At 43.2% G+C, this 22,131-nt stretch overlaps 1 protein-coding gene across 1 annotated transcript in view; it reads right to left on the bottom strand.

Moving 5' to 3' along the window:
• The window catches only part of LOC149453540 (uncharacterized), a 109,845-nt gene that overhangs the window by 14,153 nt on the left and 73,561 nt on the right, over positions 1 to 22,131 (bottom strand). Inside the window, exons 5-6 of the mRNA XM_089688170.1 lie at positions 11,646 to 11,882; positions 3,579 to 4,168 (exon numbers count right to left, since the gene is read on the bottom strand). Of these exons, the coding sequence (XP_089544296.1) occupies positions 3,579 to 4,168; positions 11,646 to 11,882 (827 nt within the window). The remainder of the gene's footprint in view (positions 1 to 3,578; positions 4,169 to 11,645; positions 11,883 to 22,131) is intronic.

The following is a 22,131-nucleotide window of genomic DNA, read 5'->3' as shown; positions in this document are numbered from 1 at the left end:
ACCATGCCTATCTCCTTGGGAGGGGGGAGGGGAAGCAGATGCAGAGTTTCACACTGGATTACTAGAATATTTTTTTTATCCTGAAGTTCATATTTAAAAAGACTATGCGACTGGTAGTTGTCACTTAAAGGCTACATTCACCTTTTTTCTTTTTTTCAAATCCAGCTCCCCTCTGCACCAATATACCATTAATGTACCTCGAAGGGAGAGATCGAAATAGGTGAAATGATCGAAACGTGTCGGGGCTATCTTGGGAATGTTGTATTGTTGTAATCTCACAAAAGGTAATATATCCCTGGAATAGCTATCAGAGCCAGGGTGTTTTTTAAATCATAATCTATTTTTTTATAACAATTATATACAATAAAGTATGTGAGTAAAAAAGTTCCTTATGAATATATGTGTGATGGTATGTCTGCTGCATTAACCACTTGCCAAAGGATTTACACTCCTTCCTGACCAGGCCATTATATGCATTACTTTAACTGACAATTGTGCGGACATGCAATGCTGCACTTAAATTAAATTTACGTCCTGTTTTTACACAAATTAGAGATTTATTTTGGTGGCATTTTTTTATTTTGTGCTCTATAAAACAATTTAGACAAGACAAACAATTTTGAGGAAAAAAAACAATATTTGTGACTTTTTGCTATTAAACATCCAGTAAAAAAATTTAAAAATCAAATTTTGTCACAAATTTAGGCCAAAATGTATTCTGCTCCATGTCTTTGCTAAAAAAAAAAAATCCCAATACGTGTAAATTAATTGGTTTATGTGAAAGTTATAGCATTTACATATATACTATATATATATATATATATATACTGTATATTTATTTACTTCAGGCACTTACATAGCGCCGTCAATTTACGCAGCGCTTTACATATATATTGTACATTCCCATCAGTCCCTAACCCTCAAGGGGTGTACAATCTAAGGTCCCTAACTCACATTCATACATACACATACTAGGGACAATTTAGACAGGAGCCAATTAACCTACCAGCATGTCTTTGGAGCGTGGGAGGAAACCGGACTACCCGGAGGAAACCCATATACGTGATTTTGTGCATCCCTGCTGCCCTGTAGCAGTACTGCTGGAGGAAACCCACGCAGGCACAGGGAGAACATGCAAACTCCAGGCAGGGGGTGCCGTGATACAGTATATATATATATATATATATATATATATATATATATATATATATATATAGTGTGTGTGTGTATAGTGTGTGTGTGTGTATAACTTTCTATTAATGTGCTTTGATACAGCACTTTGGGAACATCCAACTTCTTTTGCAATTACCTTTTGAGGCTTTCCCTCCTTATGGAGGGTGTCAATGATGGTTTTCTGCACAACTGTCAGGTCAGCAGTCTTTCCCATGATTGTGATTCCTACTGAACCAGACTGAGAGACCATTTAAAGGCTCAGGAACCCTTTGCAGGTGTTATGGCTTAATTAGCTGATTAGAATGGGACACTTTGAGCCGAGAATATTGCACCTTTTCACAATATTCTCATTTTCTGAGATTGTGGATTTGGGGTTTTCATGAGCTGTAAGCCATAATCATCACAATTATGACAAATCACGGCTTGAACTATCTTGCTTTGCATGTAATGAGTCTATCTCATATATTAGTTTCACCTTTTAAGTTGCATTACTGAAATAAATGAACTTTTGCACCATATTCTAATTTTTCGAGTTTCACCTGTATGTATATATATATATATATATATATATACACACACACACATATACATTTTAATTTTTACTAGTAATGGTGGCAATCAGTGACCTATAGCGGGACTGCGGCGGGCATCCTGACACTGGGGGAACTGACTTGGTGTCACTGACATCCCCAATGACACCAATATAGTGATCAGTGCTAATATAAAGCACTGACAATGTACTAATGGCACTGGGCAGGAAGGGGTTAACATGTGGGGTGTTACGTGTGAAATCTGTGAATGATCACAGAGGTCACATGGTACAAGACTATTCACAACAGCCTTGTACCATGTGACAAGCTGTGACCAATCACAGCTCACACAGTTGTTCTCAATGGCTGCAAGAATGCAGCCAGAGAGAAGGAGAAATTATTGCTTTTACAGCCTTTATGGGTGTAAAAGAAATCAGTGTAAAAAAAAAAAAAAATCTTCATCACCCCCCACAAGTAGTACAGTGTCACCATGGTGACACTGTACTGCTAGGGTGACAGTATGTAGAAAAAAACCCCATAAATAATAATATGTATAAAAAAAATAAAACTGTAAAAAAATTATAATTTTTGGTTAAAAACTAATTTGGGTTATTTATATTTTACTAAAAAGATAACAGAATACATTTTGGCCAAGATTTATGATGAAATATTATTTATTTGCAAAATTTTATAAGAAAAAAACTTTAAAAATTTTTTTTGGACTTTAACATTTAGAAAACAAAAAAATAAAAATCCCAGTGGTGAATAAATACCACCAAAATAAAGCTTTATCTGTCTCAAAAACATCAAACATAAAAAATGTCATATGGGTACAGCATTGCATGACCGCGCAATTGTCATTCAAAGTGTGATAGCGCTGAAAGCTGAAAATTGGCCTGGATAGGAAGGGGGTGAAAGTGTCCGGACTTGAAGTGGTTAAAGGCACCCCAAGTGCAGCAAACACACCAAAAACTGCAGTAATGCACTGTGCTCCGCTCCAAAAAAAGTTCTGGAGCTTTTCTGGGGCAATTGTTGCGTGTAGGGAAGCCCGTTTAAGTGAATGGACTGCCCTATCCGTGACGAGTGAAAACGCTCTAAAATGCCCAAATGAATGCAGGAATGTGAGTCATCACTACGAGGAAATGTGAATGGGGCCTGACAACTGAGTGTCTCCATCCACTCCCTCCTATGTACTTGTATAAAGATGGCCATACACTATGCAATCTGATTGTGCATTCTCTGTACAATTTCTTTTAGATTTATCGGAACTATGGAATAGGAGGACACACCTGAACAATCTATTCAATTGGTATCAAATCAGATGGGCCCTTGTACTACTGATGGGAGGAAGGTAGAATTGTAATGAGGGAGGTGTGGTTCAGAGCACGGCCTATCACACCCTTTTCTGTGATGCAACAAGGAAGCGAAGGCTTCTGGGAGATGGCCCACAGGAAGTGAATGCTGAGAGCCCATCTACAGGAAATGATGCAATCTCAAAAACTCACATAAAATGACAAAAAAAAATGAATGTCCTGTGGATGAGGTAAGTGAGAGAAAAGCACATTGTGATGGCTGGGCCAGAAATGGCAATGGAAAACATTTTTATTTATTATGAAAAGTGAAATTCTGCCCAATAAGGTGAACTTATGCTTTAAGACCATGTCTAGTCTTTATATAGAGTGAAGAACCCCTACATCCATATACAATATCCCTGCTACAAACATTTGTCACCACTTCCTGCCCCAACAGGAAGTGAGAACAAATCTCACCACAGGCAACACTGACCCCCAAAACCTTGATGGTCTCACCCCTCTCACTCTGTCCACAACAACATAAAAATTAAGATTTGGCTTTAACGTAAAATAGTTGACCTACCTCATTTGGACGTTGTTCTTCACTGTCAGCTTCGTTTTCAATATCAAATAATTTATCAGGAATGGGAGGAGGTTCCTCCAAGTCAATGTTTATGGAAACGGTTGGTTTGGGTGTGGAGCTTTTTAAAGATTTGGACTTCCAATTCTTTATCATCTTGTTCAGTTTAAAGGAGGAGGAGGGTGGAACCCCTGGATTCATGGGAGCTAAACTATGCTCGGATCCCTTCTGTAAATCCTCTGTTTTTACATTAGAATCTTTGGAAATCTTTGGATTTTCCATTGGTATCATAGGTGGCTTCTTTATTGAGAGCTTGTCTCTACGAACTTTGGAATAGATAGGTTCATTTGCCAGCGGCATTGAATACATTGGTTCCTTCCTGGTTTCATCTCCCTGGTTGGGTCCAGGACTGGGAAGGTTAATCACCGATTTTTGGTTTTCAGGTGTGTTATCTCTCCATTTATCCTCTACTGAGACATACAAAGGGTTTATGTTTTCCAGCACTTCAGGATTATGAACATCACCGCCGCTTACTGCCGTAGTGTGATTGTTCCCAGAGGTATCTCCCAGGTGTTTCTCATTTGGTCCAGAGTCTGCAGAACAAAGGCAAAATATATTAAATATGAATAAGCTTTAAGAAGACTGTACCTTCCTGAGGTTCATAGCAAAATAATTGTGTCAAAAAGTAGCTTCAAGCATCCAGTGAAATATTTCAGGGAACTAAAGCAAAACATAAAAGATTTATATCATGGTACAGCCAGGGATTCTACATAAAGTACAGTAGATCTGCCCAGGGTCTTATTTTATCCACCCACTTTTCAGGTTGGTGCACCCAAATCAACACTCATATTATGGGTTGGTCTTGCCAAGACCCTGGTGAGCGTGTCCAATTCACACCAACTCTATGAGTTGGTCCTGCCCAGACCCTGGTGAGCATGCCCAAATCACACCCACTTTATGAGTTGGTCCTGACAAGACCTGGATTAGTGTGACCAAATCACACCCACTTTATGAGTTGGTCCTGCCCAGACCCTGGTGAGCATGTCCAAATCACACCCACTTTATGAGTTGGTCCTGACAAGACCCGGATTAGTGTGACCAAATCACACCCACTTTATGAGTTGGTCCTGCCCAGACCCTGGTGAGCATGTCCAAATCACACCCACTTTATGAGTTGGTCCTGAGAAGACCCGGATTAGTGTGACCAAATCACACCCACTTTATGAGTTGGTCCTGCCCAGACCCTGGTGAGCATGTCCAAATCACACCCACTTTATGAGTTGGTCCTGACAAGACCCGGATAAGTGTGACCAAATCACACCCACTTTATGAGTTGGTCCTGCCCAGACCCTGGTGAGCATGCCCAAATCACACCCACTTTATGAGTTGGTCCTGCCCAGACATTGGTGAGCATGCCCAAATCACACCCACTTTATGGATTGGTCCTGCCCAGACCCAGGTTAGCGTGTCCAAATCACACTACTTCACAGCCTTGAAAACCCCCAATAAATGCTTTTTTGAGTTACTGCGCAGTAGTTCAGATAAGGTTGATGCTGGGGTCCAGGGATTTGGCCCAGGACACAGAATCAGCAGGACAAAGGGCCAAGAAGCATGACTGTTGAACCGAATTCAGGGCACATGAAGTATCATATAAGCTTTAACTTGTTACTTCAAAAGTTGTCTTCAATCTGTGTACATCTGCACCTTTTTAAAAACAATCCCTGGTGAGTCTGCCATGAAGGTCCGTGTTCAGGCACTTCCTGACATCACCTTGTCACATGGTTCCCCTGGTGGAGACTACAAGAGGTTGTGCAGGCACACATTGCTCCACTGTTGTCACTATCAGGGAGCTGGTCCAGTGCATATGGACAGGAAGTAGCTGCAAAGACTATGCATGAGATCAGTACCGAGATGTAATAAATGATAAAAAAAAAGATGAAAACTGGATTTTTTTTGAATTGAAGAAAAAAAATCACAGAAATTGTGAATGATACAAGTGCTTCATCAGATTTGAAAAGAGTTTGAAACCAGAATGGAAGGAACGAGGGCAGAGGGCCTTCATGACTAGGTATAAGAGGGGCCAGTTAAGAAAAGGCTAATTGTGAAAGGAAAAGTTTTCGCGGCAGTGGAGGAACCCAAGAAATGGTCTGTAGTTAGGATTATAGCAGGTTTTAATTTATGAGTTGTAGATGCTTAGAACTTCCCACCCACCCCTAAAAGAACTAACATTAGATTGGAGGTTTGGAAGCTGTTGAACAGGTTGGGGACTTTGAAGGCAGCTATTTTGGTAGTAATAAGAAATGGTCAGGGATCCTCTTGCATATGGTGTCCTCTCTTCAGTAAGGTCAACTTGCAGTGATCTAGTAGTTTATTGATCAGGGGTGTCTGTGGGCAGTTCATGAAATTGTCCTCAAGGCTGGGGACCTAAAGTATGGAACACACCCTGATACATGGATCTGGCTCTTTTTGATAGTGCCTTCAAGGACCTTTCACGCAATGTAGCGCTACCCCCTTGAGGGTTGCTGGATTTGTTTGGACCCCCCTAAGCTCTGCACAGCCAGACAACACACATTTCCACATCTTCAACACATAGTAGGACAGTCCTTGAGCTGGTTTTTAGTTGTTTGTATTGAGAGGTTAACAACTTGGATGGGGTCTAGGGGTATATGGGATGCCCAAGGAGCTGCAAACGTGAGGACAAACCTCTTGGCAAACTGTACACTGCACAAACATGTGGATCAGAAAAATAGCACTGCCTCTTTAAGGAGCACTGAAGTCCCCTTGATGTACCTCCTCAGACCCAAGATGAATCCTTCCTCTTCACCTGGCTGCACTGAGGGTATCCCTGGGCAAAGAATTCCAAGATCTCACAAATAAGTAGTCCCAGATGAGAACTAGTTGGGTCTTGCACCTGACCACCCTCTTTCTTTATCTGGCCCAGGGGGTGTAGAAATACTCACACGGTTCTGTCCTGTTAGCTTGGTGGATTGGTAGCTGCTTTCAGGCCTTTTGCTGGGCTGGCTACTTCCCTGCTCATAGGATTGTCCTCCCTAGGAGAGTTTGGGCAGTGGAGATCCTCCCGTTCATCATCCAGCCTATAGAAAGACTCTCCTCCCTGGGCCCCATCCTAGGCTCATCACTCCAGCACCTTCTCTCAGTTCATCTTCCACTCGACTCCAACAACTCCCCTGCTGCACAGGCTCTACCACATTTAAGGTTTGCCCTTGGCCAACATGCCCGGCCTCCTGCCTGGGGATTGGCCAAGTTCCAATAAAACATGCAAATCTAGGCTTTTTTTCCAGAAAGTGCCAGAAGTTTCTGGAAGACTGGGAGGGCTCCAGAAGCCCTGACCTGTAGAGTCTCCCAGCCTGTCCTGAGGTGAATTTACTACCTCACTTCTAGGCTGACTCATTCCAGGCTGCTACCCAGCCTCTGCCTAACAAAAAAAATCCTATCTAGCACTAGAGGGTGCTACATCAACACTACTGTGGAGATGGTCAGGGATCCTGCAGATACATGGATCTGGTTCTTTTTGATAGTGCCTTCAAGGACTTTGTACCCAATACTACCATGGAGCTGGTCGGGGATCCTGCAGATACATGGATCTGGTTCTTTTTGTTAGTGCCTTCAAGGACCTTGTACCCAGTACTACTGTGGACATACCTTCCAACAGATTGGGCAGGACTTTCCCACATTTTCACCTTTGTCCCGCGGTCCCGGTGTACAGGGGCTTTTTCCTGCATTACTCTATCTATTCTTTATATGCTGACTTCCAGCCGAGCAGGACCTGCAGCAGTCTGAACAGTGTGAACATCTAGCACAGCCAGGGATTGGCAGGAAGGCCAGCGGGGCTTGCAGTCGCAATGAGAGAGAGCGTGCAGCTGTCACCTCCAACCTGTGATGTCGGGGATGGGCAGGGCTGATATGCATTTCAGCGGCTCCACCCCCTTTGCAAGCGGGCACTGCATAGACTAACAACTGGCATTTATACATTGCTGGCCAGGGAAGACAGTGACAAGGGGCACCTGAATTATACACCATTGTGACCCTGTATAAATGCCGACTGTTTCCCTATGAACGGTTGTTTTTAAAGGGGGATGGAGCCCCTGAATGCATATTGGCCCCACCCATCCCCAACATCACAGGCTGGACTTGATGGCTGAACTCCCTCTCATTGCAGCTGTACCCCCGCCGGCTTGTTCGCCAATCCCTGGCTGTGCGAGATGTTCACACTGCTGCAGGTCCTGCTCGGCTGCACCCATTTGTTATCCATCTGATGCCGGCATTCTTGTCTCCGCTCCTGTATGCTGTTAATAACAATTTTAGAATGTACATGCATGTTTAATTGGGATCTTTGCAGTTTAACTTCTGAACCTTTCACTCTGTTCATAACCCATTCCTGAATCCTGCACTCTGTATGAAATGCACTCCTGAATCCAGCACTTTGTGCATAAGACACCCCTGAATCCTGCACTCTTCTCCTGAATCCAGCACTCTGTGCATAACACACTCCTGAATCCTGCACTCTACTCCGGAATCCAGCACTCTGTGCATCACACACTCCTGAATCCTGCACTCTGTGCATCACACATTCCTGAATCCTGCACTCTTCTCCTGAATCCAGCGCTCTGTGCATAACACACCCCTGAATCCAGCACTCTTCTCCTGAATCCAGCACTCTGTGCATAACACACTCCTGAATCCAGCACTCTGTGCATAACACACTCCTTAATCCTGCACTCTACTCCTGAATCCTGCACTCTGTGCATACCACACTCCTGAATCCTGCACTCTACTCCTGAATCCAGCATCTGTGCATAACAAACACCTGAATCCAGCACTCTGTGCATAACACACTCCTGAATCCAGCACTCTGTGCATAACACATTCCTTAATCCTGCACTCTTCTTCTGAATCCAGCACTCTGTGCATAACACACTCCTGAATCCTGCACTCTACTCCTGAATCCAGCACTCTGTGCATAACACACTCCTGAATCCTGCACTCTACTCCGGAATCCAGCACTCTGTGCATCACACACTCCTGAATCCTGCACTCTGTGCATCACACATTCCTGAATCCTGCACTCTTCTCCTGAATCCAGCGCTCTGTGCATAACACACCCCTGAATCCAGCACTCTTCTCCTGAATCCAGCACTCTGTGCATAACACACTCCTGAATCCAGCACTCTGTGCATAACACACTCCTTAATCCTGCACTCTACTCCTGAATCCTGCACTCTGTGCATACCACACTCCTGAATCCTGCACTCTACTCCTGAATCCAGCATCTGTGCATAACAAACACCTGAATCCAGCACTCTGTGCATAACACACTCCTGAATCCAGCACTCTGTGCATAACACATTCCTTAATCCTGCACTCTTCTTCTGAATCCAGCACTCTGTGCATAACACACTCCTGAATCCTGCACTCTACTCCTGAATCCAGCACTCTGTGCATAACACACTCCTGAATCCTGCACTCTGTGCATAACACACTCCTGAGTCCTGCGCTCTTCTCCTGAATCCAGCACTCTGTGCATAACACACTCCTTAATCCTGCACTCTGTGCATAACACACTCCTTAATCCTGCACTCTGTGCATAACACATTCCTTAATCCTGCACTCTTCTTCTGAATCCTGCACTCTGTGGATAACACACTCCTGAATCCTGCACTCTGTGCATAACACACTCCTGAATCCTGCACTCTGTGCATAACACACTCCTGAATCCTGCACTCTTCTCCTTAATCCTGCACTCTGTGCATAACACATTCCTGAATCCTGCACTCTGTGCATAACACACTCCTGAATCCTGCGCTCTTCTCCTGAATCCAGCACTCTGTGCATAACACACTCCTTAATCCTGCACTCTGTGCATAACACATTCCTTAATCCTGCACTCTTCTTCTGAATCCTGCACTCTGTGCATAACACACTACTTAATCCTGCACTCTGTGCATAACACACTCCTGAACCCTGCACTCTGTGCATAACACACTCCTGAATCCAGCACTCTGTGCATAACACACTCCTGAATCCTGCACTCTTCTCCTGAATCCTGCACTCTGTGCATAACACACTCCTTAATCCTGCACTCTGTGCATAACACATTCCTTAATCCTGCACTCTTCTTCTGAATCCTGCACTCTGTGCATTACACACTCCTGAATCATTCCACACTTTGTGTATCATACTCTTCCACAGATTTTGCAAAACAATTTGAAATGGAAGCTTTTTATTCTTTTTTTTTTAATGATTGTGCTGGGGTTTTTGTCTGTGAGACTCTTGCTTGTGGCACAGCAATCAAAGCATATTTTATAGGTACAAGGAAGCCCAGGTTTTGTTTAACCATGTCCCTTAGACCCCTCCCACTGTTAAGCATTTGGCCACACCCATATAGGTCACTTCCTCCTTCAAGTGTCCTTCTTTCTGAAGTTCAAAAGTTGGGAGGTATGCTGTGGAGCTGGTTGGGGATCCTGCAGATACATGGATTTGGTTCTTTGTGATACTGCCTCCAAGGACCTGGTACCCCATACTACTATGGAGCCGGTTGGTGATACCGCAGATACAAGGATCTGATACTTTTGATAGTACCTTCAAGGACCTGGTACTCCATACTACTATGGAGCCGGTTGGTGATACCGCAGATACAAGGATCTGATACTTTTGATAGTGCCTTCAAGGACCTGGAACCCAATACTACTGTGGAGCTGGTCAGGGATCATGCAGATACATGGATTTGGTTCTTTGTGATAGTGCCTTCAAGGACCTGGTACCCAGTACTATCATGGAGCTGGTCAGGGATCCTGCAGATACATGGATTTGGTTATTTTTGATACTGTCTTCAAGGACCTTGTACCGCATACTACTATGGAGCCGGTTGGTGATACCGCAGATACAAGGATCTGATACTTTTGATAGTGCCTTCAAGGACCTGGAACCCAATACTACTGTGGAGCTTGCCAGGGATCATGCAGATACATGGATTTGGTTCTTTGTGATAGTGCCTTCAAGGACCTGGTAGCCAGTACTATCATGGAGCTGGTCAGGGATCCTGCAGATACATGGATTTGGTTATTTTTGATACTGCCTTCAAGGACCTTGTACCGCATACTACTATGGAGCCGGTTGGTGATACCGCAGATACAAGGATCTGATACTTTTGATAGTGCCTTCAAGGACCTGGAACCCAATACTACTGTGGAGCTGGTCAGGGATCCTGCAGATACATGGATTTGGTTCTTTTTGATATTGCCTTCAAAGACCTTGTACCCAATACTACTGCGGAGCTAGTTGGGGATCCTTTAAACCAACTGGCAGAACATGTCACCCAGACAGCCGCACTGCCCATTCTTCCTCCTTTCCTGAGACAGAGCACAGGGAAGGACCCTAAAAACGGGGCAAGGAAAATCCTTATTGGCTGCTTCTGGGTTAGGATGTTAAGTCTGCTCCCCAGCCATACAGAGGGTTAGAGTAAGTCCAGCAGTCTGGATAAACCTATATATATGTTTCTATTTCGTGTTCAGATCTATTTCAATTTACCTTGAACCCCAATATAGCTGTGTCTCAGTCTACAGAGCTATAGCTTAAAGTATATGGAGACATTTTTTTTTTAATATATTGCAGCTTACAAATCCACAGATGTGGTGGCTGCATTCGTTTTCCTTGTTGATTTTGCCATAAATGTTGTGTCCTTGTCACTTCCGGTGAGAATTAATGGAAGAACAATGATTCTTCTTTCTGTACACTATCTTTCCCCATCCTCCTATCCCCATGTAATAGAGATGGACAAAGGCAGGCATGTCTGAAGCCCAGCCTTGGTGACCATCATGTCTGCCTCCATAGATACAGAGGAGTAGTGAGCATAACGACCTAGGAACTGGATGTATGCTACTGGCAGGATGATCAGGTTAAAATAAAAGAAAGAAAACGAATGCAGTCACCACATTAAAGGACTAATAATCTACCATACATTACATTTTTATTTTGGGTTTAGATACACTTAAATTAATGGAGCCTACAGAGAGGATTTCTTCATACTGCTGCGTCCCTATGCATGCTTACTGGTTTGAAGAACAGACGGTTGCGCTGTTGGTGGATTCTGCTCATCTTTTATATCTTCGTATTCCAGATCTTCGTATTCCGAGTCTTCATTATCTGGTGGTGGAGGAGGAGGTAATGGGAGAACTCTATTCTTTATATCAATAGGCACTTGGTCCTCGCCTTTTATCACAGACCCATTCTTCATTGATTCTGAATTCTTATTCTTATCCTTTTTACTTTTTCTGGTTTTTGCATCTTCTGGACAAATAAAAAAAATTCACACCTTAGACGTGAGAAGGAGAAGTACAAGTCATTTAATCACTAGTGCCCTATGATATTATGTCATAATGTAAATTATTGTAATGCTCGATATTGCTACTACATGTTCCATTTTACTCCACCAAAATTTTGCTATAAAGCCCCATGATCTGTAGTTATGACCCTGTTTCTAACCATTAAAATAAGTGAAATATAAAATGTTACAATGGGCCAATGGATGTTGTGCCCTAGGGGCTTGTTTAGACTTGAGGTTGGGGGGGGGTGGTGTTAAAAACACATGATCTGAGCCAAGTTTTTAGTACCCCCTTCTAATCACACCGATTAAGCTGCAAAGAGGTGTTTATATACTGAAGTTAGGATCTTTTGCTTCACGTCTGCAGCAAAAATGACCCCCCTGTTGCATTTTGTGGGCTGTGCCACTGTCAAATGTGACCTATTCAAGCAAATGGGGAAATGACACAAATGCCCCTATCTTTATCCTTAAGTAGGGGCTCTTTTTGCAAGAGGTGCAGCAAAGATTTCTTAGAATTGAACACTGAAAATGGGAAAAAAAAGACACATACACACTATTGAATGCAGTAAAGTATATATATTCAATAGATAAATACAGTATATGCAGTTAAATTCAATGATGGTAAAGTATCTATCTATATGTTGGCACTTTATATTTAATAAAGTATCTTATGAACAGCAATTTGTTATTTTGCACAATAAAGTAGGAACTGGCCAGAGAGGGATCATTTTGATGTACAGTGGGGATCGAATGTTTGGGCATCCCAGCTAAAAATTTGTATTAATGTGCATAAAGAAGCCAAGGAAAGATGGAAAAATCTCCAAAAGGCATCAAATTACAGATTAGACATTCTTATAATATGTCAACAAAAGTTAGATTTTATTTCCATCATTTACACTTTCAAAATAACAGAAAACAAAAAAATGGCGTCTGCAAAAGTTTGGGCACCCTGCAGAATTTATAGCATGCACTGCCCCCTTTGCCAAGCTGAGACCTGCCAGTGTCATGGATTGTTCTCAATCATCGTCTGGGAAGACCAGGTGATGTCAAGCTCAAAGGTTTTAAATGCCCAGACTCATCTGACCTTGCCCCAACAATCAGCACCATGGGGTCTTCTAAGCAGTTGTCTAGAAAACTGAAAATAGTTGACGCTCACAAAGCTGGAGAAGGCTATAAGAAGATAGCAAAGCATTTTCAGATGTCAATATCCTCTGTTCAGAATGTAATTAAGAAATGGCAGTCATCAGGAACAGTGGAAGTTAAAGCAAGATCTGGAAGACCAAGAAAAATATCAGACAGAACAGCTCGCAGGATTGTGAGAAAAACAATTCAAAACCCACGTTTGACTGCACGATCCCTCCAGAAAGATCTGGCAGACACTGGAGTTGTGGTACACTATTCCACTATAAAGAGATACTTGTACAAATATGGTCAACACTTTGATGTTGTTGGCCAGAGAGGGATCATTTTGATGCAGTTGGCCAGGGAGGGCTCACTTTGATACGGCTAGCCAGAGAAGAATCAATTTGATGACTTTGGCCAGAGAAGGATCACTTTGACACAGTTGGCCAGAGAGTGATTACTTTCATGCAGTTGGCCAGAGAGGGTTCACTTTGACACAGTTCACCAGAGAAGGATCATTTTGATACAGTTGACCAGAAAGAGATGATTTTGACACAGTTAGCCAGAGAATGACCATTTTGATGCAGTTGGCCAGAGAGGGATCACTTTGATGCAGTTGGCCAGAGAGGGAGAAGGATCATTTTGATACAGTTGACCAGAAAGAGATGATTTTGACACAGCCAGAGAATGACCATTTTGATGCAGTTGGCCAGAGAGGGATCACTTTGATGCAGTTGGCCAGAGAGGGATCACTTTAATGCAGCTGGCCAGAGAGAGAACATTTTGAGGCAGTTGGGCAGAGAGGGATCACTTTGATGCCATTGGCCAGAGAGGGATCACTTTGATGCAGTTGACTAGGGAGGGCTCACTTTGATACGGCTAGCCAGAGAAGAATCAGTTTGATGACTTTGGCCAGAGAAGGATCATTTTGACACAGTTGGCCAGAGAGGGATTACTTTCATGCAGCTGGCCAGAGAGGGTTCACTTTGACACAGTTCACCAGAGAAGGACCATTTTGATGCAGTTGGCCAGAGAGGGATCACTCTGATCCCGTTGGCCAGAGAGGGATCACTTTGATGTAGTTGGCCAGGGAGGGCTTACTTTGATGCTGCTGGCCAGAGAGGAATCACTTTGATGTAGTTGGCCAGGGAGGGCTCACTTTGATGCTGCTGGCCAGAGAGGGATCACTTTGATATGGCTAGCCAGAGAAGAAACACTTTGATGACTTTGGCCAGAGAAGGATCACTTTGACACAGTTGGCCAGAGAGGGATTACTTTCATGCAGCTGGCCAGAGAGGGTTCACTTTGACACAGTTCACCAGAGAAGGACCATTTTGATGCAGTTGGCCAGAGAGGGATCACTCTGATCCCGTTGGCCAGAGAGGGATCACTTTGATGTAGTTGGCCAGGGAGGGCTCACTTTGATGCTGCTGGCCAGAGAGGGATCACTTTGATATGGCTAGCCAGAGAAGAATCACTTTGATGCCATTGGCCAGAGAGGGATCACTTTGATGCAGTTGGCCAGAGAGGGATTACTATCATGCAGCTGGCCAGAGAGCATGATGTGTGCTGAAATGGCCACTTGTAGTCTCCACTGAAAGGGTAACAATGCAGGAGCACAATTGGGAGACAGGGACGGAGTGTTGTCACCCTAAAACCAGAAGTGCCTGAAAAAGAACCTTCATGTCACCAGGGATTTTACCTAATGAAAGCTGGAGATAAAAATGTTGCAAATCCCTTTTAAAATGACATCGACGCGTGAAAACTTCATTTTTGGTTTCGTAATTTAATGATAACTATAATTTTTATTGCACCCCTCCATCACTGGGGTAATGGCATGATGGCCGTTGTGTATCCTGCCATTAATTTGCTATAAGCACACAGTCCCATCAGAGACAGCCAAGTGTTGTGGCTTTACAATGAAAGGAAATGGAAAGACCGTCAGCCATATTCAGTTTCCATATTGGGAAATACATCATAATAATATGGGGCTAATTATATTTTTATTGTCGGTGGAACATTCTCTGAGGGCAGCAGAGAGAAGGAAGGATATGTCCAAGAGGAGCTTAATGTATATCTTGTATGTAAAGGACTTTAAAAGATGTCAGATCCACTTGCACCTTGAAAGCGGATCTCATCCTATACTATGTTACTTTCCAAACATAGAAAAGAGCACAGAGCCATGTGGATTGATTGACGATGGGTGAACATCAATGTGAGCTGAATCCAAGTCAGTGCAATACATTGAGCCCCGCTTAGGGGCCATGGCCATATTCTGCCAATGACATCAGCCAGCATTGCCCTTTGTTTACACTCACCTGCTGGGCTGGGAAATCTCCTGGCTAGACATTTGCAGAACAAAAAAAATTGTTTTGGTTTGTATTGATTCGTTAATTTACTGATTTAATTTTGTTACATTTGTAACTAAATTCATTTAGTTTAGTTTTTTCGTTTTCGACCGGATTAAAAATTTTCCAATGGATTCAAAGTATTTGAATCGAAAATATTGAATTGAAAATATTTAATAGAAAAGATTGAATCGAAAATATTGAATCGATCTTAATTCACTGTGAAGAATAGTTGGTTCTATTGTATTCGAAATCCTAATTTTGGAAGACAGCTATATTCTTTCAATTCTATTCCCATCTTTTTTTTCTATTTATTTTATTCCATTATTTTATTTTTGTATTCTTTTCTACTCTATTCTTTTCTAATCCTTTATTTTCTAATCTATTTTATTCTTTTATTTCTTATTCTATTCTGTTCTTTTTTACGCTATTCTTTTCTGTTTTATTCTATTCTATTCTTTTCGAAATTCGAATTTCAGAAAAGGGCTATATTCTGTTTAGTTCTATTCTATTTTTTCTATTCTATTTTATTCTGGTTTACTTTATTTTTCTCTATACTATTCTGTTTTATTTGTTTATTATTTTATTTATTAACCCCTTAACGCCGACGTCACACAAATATGCGGCCTCACAGAACTGGGCTTTTTTCCGTGGGGCCGCATATTTGCGTACCTCTCTTTGTGCTGGGAGCGGTGTCACTGAGAGCCCCAGGTCCCGTTCTAACGATCGGGACACGTAACTTCCGATTCCGGGTCACATAATTGCTGTGATAGCCTCTGATTGGCTGTCACAGTGATCAGTCACTGTACAGCCCGGCCCCCTTGCTTTTTTCTCTCTCTATGAATGGAGAAGAGAGATACATTGTATCTTTGTATCTCTCTAACTCCTGGCATAGAGAGAAAAAAAAAATGTTTGTAAAAAAAAAAGATAAATAAATAAATATTAAAAAATAAAAGAAAAAATAAAGAAAAATACCTAGGTCAAGGTTTGATCTAGTTCAGTGCCAGGGTTAGTGTTTGGGTCAAGGTCAAAAGTCTGGATTAAAAAAAAAGTGTTAATGTCAGTGTCAGTGTGTTTTAGGTAAAAAAAAAAAAGACAAAAACAAAAAGCGCACTTGTTTCTGGGTTGTACTACGGGTACAAACAAACAAATAACATACACATATATGGTACCACTGCAATTTTCAAGAGCTGGAGAATTTATTTTGGGTTGTTCTTTGGTGGTAGGTTATGGTAGTAACAAGAAACACACAGCTAAATAAAAAAAAATGATTTTTTTTTACTATTTTGGGCCAGTTTTCCTTTGATAATAAAAAAAAAAATCAGGAGCTATCCATTTCCATTTACCACCAAATAAAAGCCCAATTTGTCCTGAAAAAATCAAGGTATAATCCACCTGGATGTACAAAGTCGTTGTGATGATATGAACGGTTTTACTAACACATGTCAAGGTTGCAGAATTGTGCTTAGGCATTAAGATTTGTTTTATCCTTAGGCGTGAAGGGGTTAAAGGTACTTATATATCGCCGTCAATTTACGCAGCACTTTACATATATATTGTACATTCACATCAGTCCCTAACCCTCAAGGGGTGTACAATCTAAGGTCCCTAACTCACATTCATACATACACGTTTGTTTTATTCTATTGCATTCTTTTTTAAATTGAAATTTCGGAAGATGGCTTTATTCTAACACTAATACACAGTCTTTGAAAGAAATCAGCAATAGTCAGCGATATTTCAAATTTGTTTTTTTTAAATTCAGTTAAATTTTTGATTCAAATTAGATTCAAATATTAGATGAAATTTTGTTTTGCTATTTCGGATTCGTTTAAATTAATTAATATTGTAATTTGAACATTTGGATTCATCCGAATAGAAAAAATTTTGTCCGAATTTCAGTTCATAACGCATTGAACCGCACTTGTTTACTGCTGGCCGGCAGCTGAATAGGGCCAAGGAAGCACCATAGTAATTAACACACCTGTAGTGCCACTGAATGAATGACTTCCCAACAAGCCTAAGGTTCAGTTGGGCAGGTGGGCAAACAGGCCATCGAGTTCAGTCATTCAGTGAACGTTTCTAAACGTCTCCCCCCCCCCTGCATCCATTGCCTGGGAGCGCGCAGCACCGAACACCGATCGCTATACGGAACCTCTGTGTGAGGTCCCGATCCTGTGATCACTGATTGGCCAGTGATCACATGAATAGTAGTAAACAAAATGTCACTTCCTGACATCATTGCTTACTACGTGTGAAATCTGTGAATGATCACAGAGGTCACATGGTACAAGGCTATTCACAACAGCCTCATACCATGTGACAAGCTGTGACCAATCACAGCTCACACAGTAGTTCTCAATGGCTGCAAGAATGCAGCCAGAGAGAATGAGAAATGATTGCTTTTACAGCCTTTATGGGTGTAAAAGCAATCAGTGTAAAAAAAAAAAGCTTCATCACCTCCCACAAGTAGTACAGTGTCCAGGGGCGGACTGACAACTCATGGGCCCCCCAGGCAATAGGGGATCATGGGGCCCCTGTGTCCTTGCCCAAACTCAAAAAAGCCTATGAAAAAGGTACCAGGGGCATAAAATGGGACCCCCTACTGACCCTGGGCCCTCGGGCAGTGCCCGAGTTTCCAAATGGTCAGTCCGCCCCTGACAGTGTCACTATGGTGGCACTGTACTGCTAGGGTGAAAGTATGTTAAAAAAAAAACAAAAACCCATAAGTAATAATATAAAAAAAAATTTAAATGTAAAAAAATCTTTGAAAATTATAATTTTTGGATATAAACTAATATTTTTTTTTTTTACTAAAAAGATAGATGAATACATTTTGGCCAAGATTTATGAAGAAAGATTATTTATTTGCAAAATGTTGTAAGAAAAATACTTCTTTTTCAAAATTTTTGGACTTTTTCATTTATATAGCAAAAAAATAAAAATCCCAGTGGTGAATTAATACCACCAAAATAAAGTTTTATCTGTCTCAAAAAAATGCTAAAAAATTCATATGGGTACAGTGTTGCATGACCGCACAATTGTCATTCTAAGTGTGATAACACTGAAAGCTGAAAATTGGCCTGGACTGGAAGGGGGTGAAAGTGTCTGGACTTGAAGTTAAGGAGCTCCATGGTAAGGTGCAAGTGGACTCCAGTGAGTAAAAAAAGTGAACCACAAAATCACAGCACATAAAAAAGTGCACAAGGGTACAAAAATGGCCCAACCTGTAAAGAGGAAGGACATCAATCCCTGAACTTCCTGGAGCACAAGGCTCCTGACAAGGACAAGGCATACTATCGTGAACCTAGATCCCGGTTGACCCGGCTTCTTAAGGACCTGCCGAGGCTGTACTTGGTGAGGGCTCTCCTGACGAGAGACCCCCCAGTTGGGAAGACTTGAAGGCCACAGATCCTCTCCTCGATGTCAGGGCAGACTGGGGGACCTCTTGCCACCCATAGGCCGCATTTAAATGACCTGAACTTCAAGTGGTTAAAAGAAGCTCACGGCTCAACTGTCTTTTCAGTAACAGAACCTGGCCAACAGAGGACTTTCTCTAAAATCAGATCCTCCTTGCTTTTGGTCCAGCTCTCCATCAGCAGACTAATTAAAGGGCTATCATGACAGATGTCCACTGTTTCCTTCTAATGTCTCTGAGTACAAACCAGGGGCGGACTGACCATTTGGAAACTCGGGCACTGCCCGAGGGCCCAGGATCAGTAGGGGGCCCCATGAGATGCCCCTGGTACCCTTTTCATAGGCTTTTTTGAGTTTGGGTAAGGACACAGGGGCCCCATGATCCCCTATTGCCCTGGGGCCCCATGAGTTGTCAGTCCGCCCCTGGTACAAACGATAAACTCTGGTGCATTTCTTGTAGTTTACATAGAACTTGTATATACAGATCAATTTCCCTTTCAGCTCTTCCTGCCTCTGCTTGTTCAGCCACAAGCGGCCAAGTTAAAAAAAAAAAAAAAGAGAGAGAGAGAGAGAGAAAGACAGAGAGGGAGTCTTTTGTTTCTGCAAAGTTTTCCAGGTTCTCATCACACCCACTGGAAAAATTATTTTTCGAGATTAATGATCGCCGGCGAGACGCACAGTGAATGCGACATGTGCCAGCCTAACGAGCCTGTAATGAGATCATCTCGTCACTAGAGGGCACAGTGTCAGGTGATTAGGCGAGGTCCCTAGACAATGAGCAATGCTCCTTGGTAAGGTTCCATTACAATGCTTACATAGGTGGGCGGAATACATCAGAGCTATTTGATTTGTCATCTGCGCTCTCTATTCTTTCCGCTGACAGTTACAAATGGAGACGTCTGAGCCGCTATTCTTTTCTGCTGAATGGATGACTTATTGCTGCAATGAATGCGGATATTGATTGCTAGCCAAGGCTTGACTTCAATGCATGTTAAATAGATAATAGATTAAATAGATTAGGAGATACATATAAGAGACATATTTATAAAGCAGTAAATGTGACTTTCAGCAAACATTCAGGGGTGGGGAATCAATCACTGTCATTTAAAACACATGCCCCTTAAAATTCACATTTGGTGAATGTCAGATTCACTGCCCCGTAAAGTAGGTCTAAACTCCAATCCGGATGACATTTTGTTTGCAATGTTAATATTTTTTTCCATAAAATTCTGCTTTCACATTTTCTCCTCAATTATTCCCATCTCAGTGCTGTTGAGGGGTACAGGCAGCCCCCTCTTATTAGGCCCCATCAGGTCAGCAGGGGCTACAGGTGGGCAGCTCACAGTCCATCAACTTCCTAAACCTGGGTCCCCTTTTTCTTTGCTTTTCATCCCTGAATACAACACTCTCAAATCCGCCACACTCAGCAGGTAGAGGAGTTTTCTGCATTGAAACATTGGAGGATCTGCTGTGAGCCATGCAGGTGGTGTAATGATAATGCTATAAAAGGGGCCCTGAGGGCCAGTGAGCACACTCCAGGTGGAGCTTCACTCTAAATCCCAAAGAGGGGAAGAGCCACCAAAAAGTGCTGAGTGTGTCAGGGGGATGTAGGGGGAGATGTATTGGAGGATGCAGGTGGGTACAGAGTGCAGGGAAAAGGAGGATGCAGGGAATGCAGAGTGCAGGGAAATGGGGATTGCAGGGGGTGCAGAGTGATGGGAAATGGGGTTTGCAGGGGGTGCAAAGTGCAGGGAAATGGGGCTTGCAGGGGGTGCAGAGTGCAGGGAAATGGGGATTGCAGGGGGCGCAGAGTACAGGGAAATGGGGCTTTCTGGGGTGCAGAGTGCAGGGAAACGGAAATTGCAGGGGGTGCAGAGTATAGGGAAATGGGGCTTTCTGGGGTGCAGAGTACAGGGAAATGGAAATTGCAGGGGGTGCAGAGTGCAGGGAAATGGTTATTACAGGAAGTGAAGAGTACAGGAAAATGGGGATTACAGGGAGTGCAGAGTGCGGATAAATGGGGTTTGCAGGGAGTGCAGACTGCAGGGAAATGGGGCTTGCAGGGGATGCAGAGTGCAGGCAAATAGGGCTTTTAGGGGCACAGAGTGCAGGGAAATGGGGCTTCCAGGGGGCACAGAATGCAGGGAAATGGAGATTGCAGGGGGTGCAGAGTGCAAAGAAATGGGGCTTGCTGGGGTGCAAAGTGCAGGGAAATGGGGAAAAAAAGGGCTTTTGGGGGGTGTAGAGTGCAGGGAAATGGGGCTTTTAGGGGGTCCAGAGTGCAGGGAAATAGAGCTTGCAGGGAGAGCAGAGTTCAGGGAAATAGGGCTGGCAGGGAGTGCAGAGTGAGGTGTAATAGGGGGGTGCAGAGTACAGAGTCATGAGGGATGCAGAGTATGGGGCAATGGGGGATATGGAAGATACAGTATGTGGAATAATGGGGGGTGCAGTATATGGAGTAATGGTGGATGCAGTGTTTGAGGTAATGGGGGATGCAGAATGTGACATAGTGAGGGATGCAGAATGAAGAGTAATGGGGAATGCAGTGTGTGGAGAAATGGAAGATGCAGGATGTGAAGTAATGGACATTGCAGAGTAAGGTGTAATAAGGAGTTCAGAATGTGGAGTACTCTGGGGGGATGCACTGTGTGCAGTAAGAGGGAATGCAGTGTATGGAGTAATGAGGGATGCACTGTGTGTAATAATGGGGGGGGGGGGTGAAGGGTGTGGGGTAATGAGAAAGCAGAATGTGCAATAATTGGGGGTGCAGGGTGTGAGGTAATGAGAAAGCAGAATGTGGAGTAATGGGAGATGCAGAATGTGGAGTAATGGGGGGTGCCGGATGAGGAGTAATGGGGGGTGCAGGGTGTGAAGTAATGGGGAATGCAGAATGTGGAGTAATGGGGGGTGCCGGATGTGGAGTAATGGGAGGCGCAGGGTGTGGAGTAATGGGAGGTGCAGGGTGTGGAGTAATGGGGGATGCAGAATGTGGAGTAATGGGGGATGCAGGGTGTGGAGTAATGGGAGGTGCAGGGTGTGGAGTAATGGGGGGTGCAGGGTGTGGAGTAATGGGGGATGCAGAATGTGGAGTAATGGGGGGGGTGTGGAGTAATGGGGGGTTCAGGGTGTGGAGTAATGGGGGATGCAGAATGTGGAGTAATGGGGGATGCAGGGTGTGGAGTAATGGGAGGTGCAGGGTGTGGAGTAATGGGGGGTGCAGGGTGTGGAGTAATGGGGGATGCAGAATGTGGAGTAATGGGGGGGGGGGTGTGGAGTAATGGGGGGTTCAGGGTGTGGAGTAATGGGGGATGCAGAATGTGGAGTAATG

This window comes from Staurois parvus, unplaced genomic scaffold, assembly GCF_062004578.1.
Source record: "Staurois parvus isolate SC_StPar_1 unplaced genomic scaffold, SC_StPar_1.0 ptg000448l, whole genome shotgun sequence".
NCBI classification, from domain to species: Eukaryota; Metazoa; Chordata; class Amphibia; order Anura; family Ranidae; genus Staurois; species Staurois parvus.
Note: the sequence above shows the minus strand (reverse complement) of the source record. Positions and strands in the feature narration are given on the sequence as shown.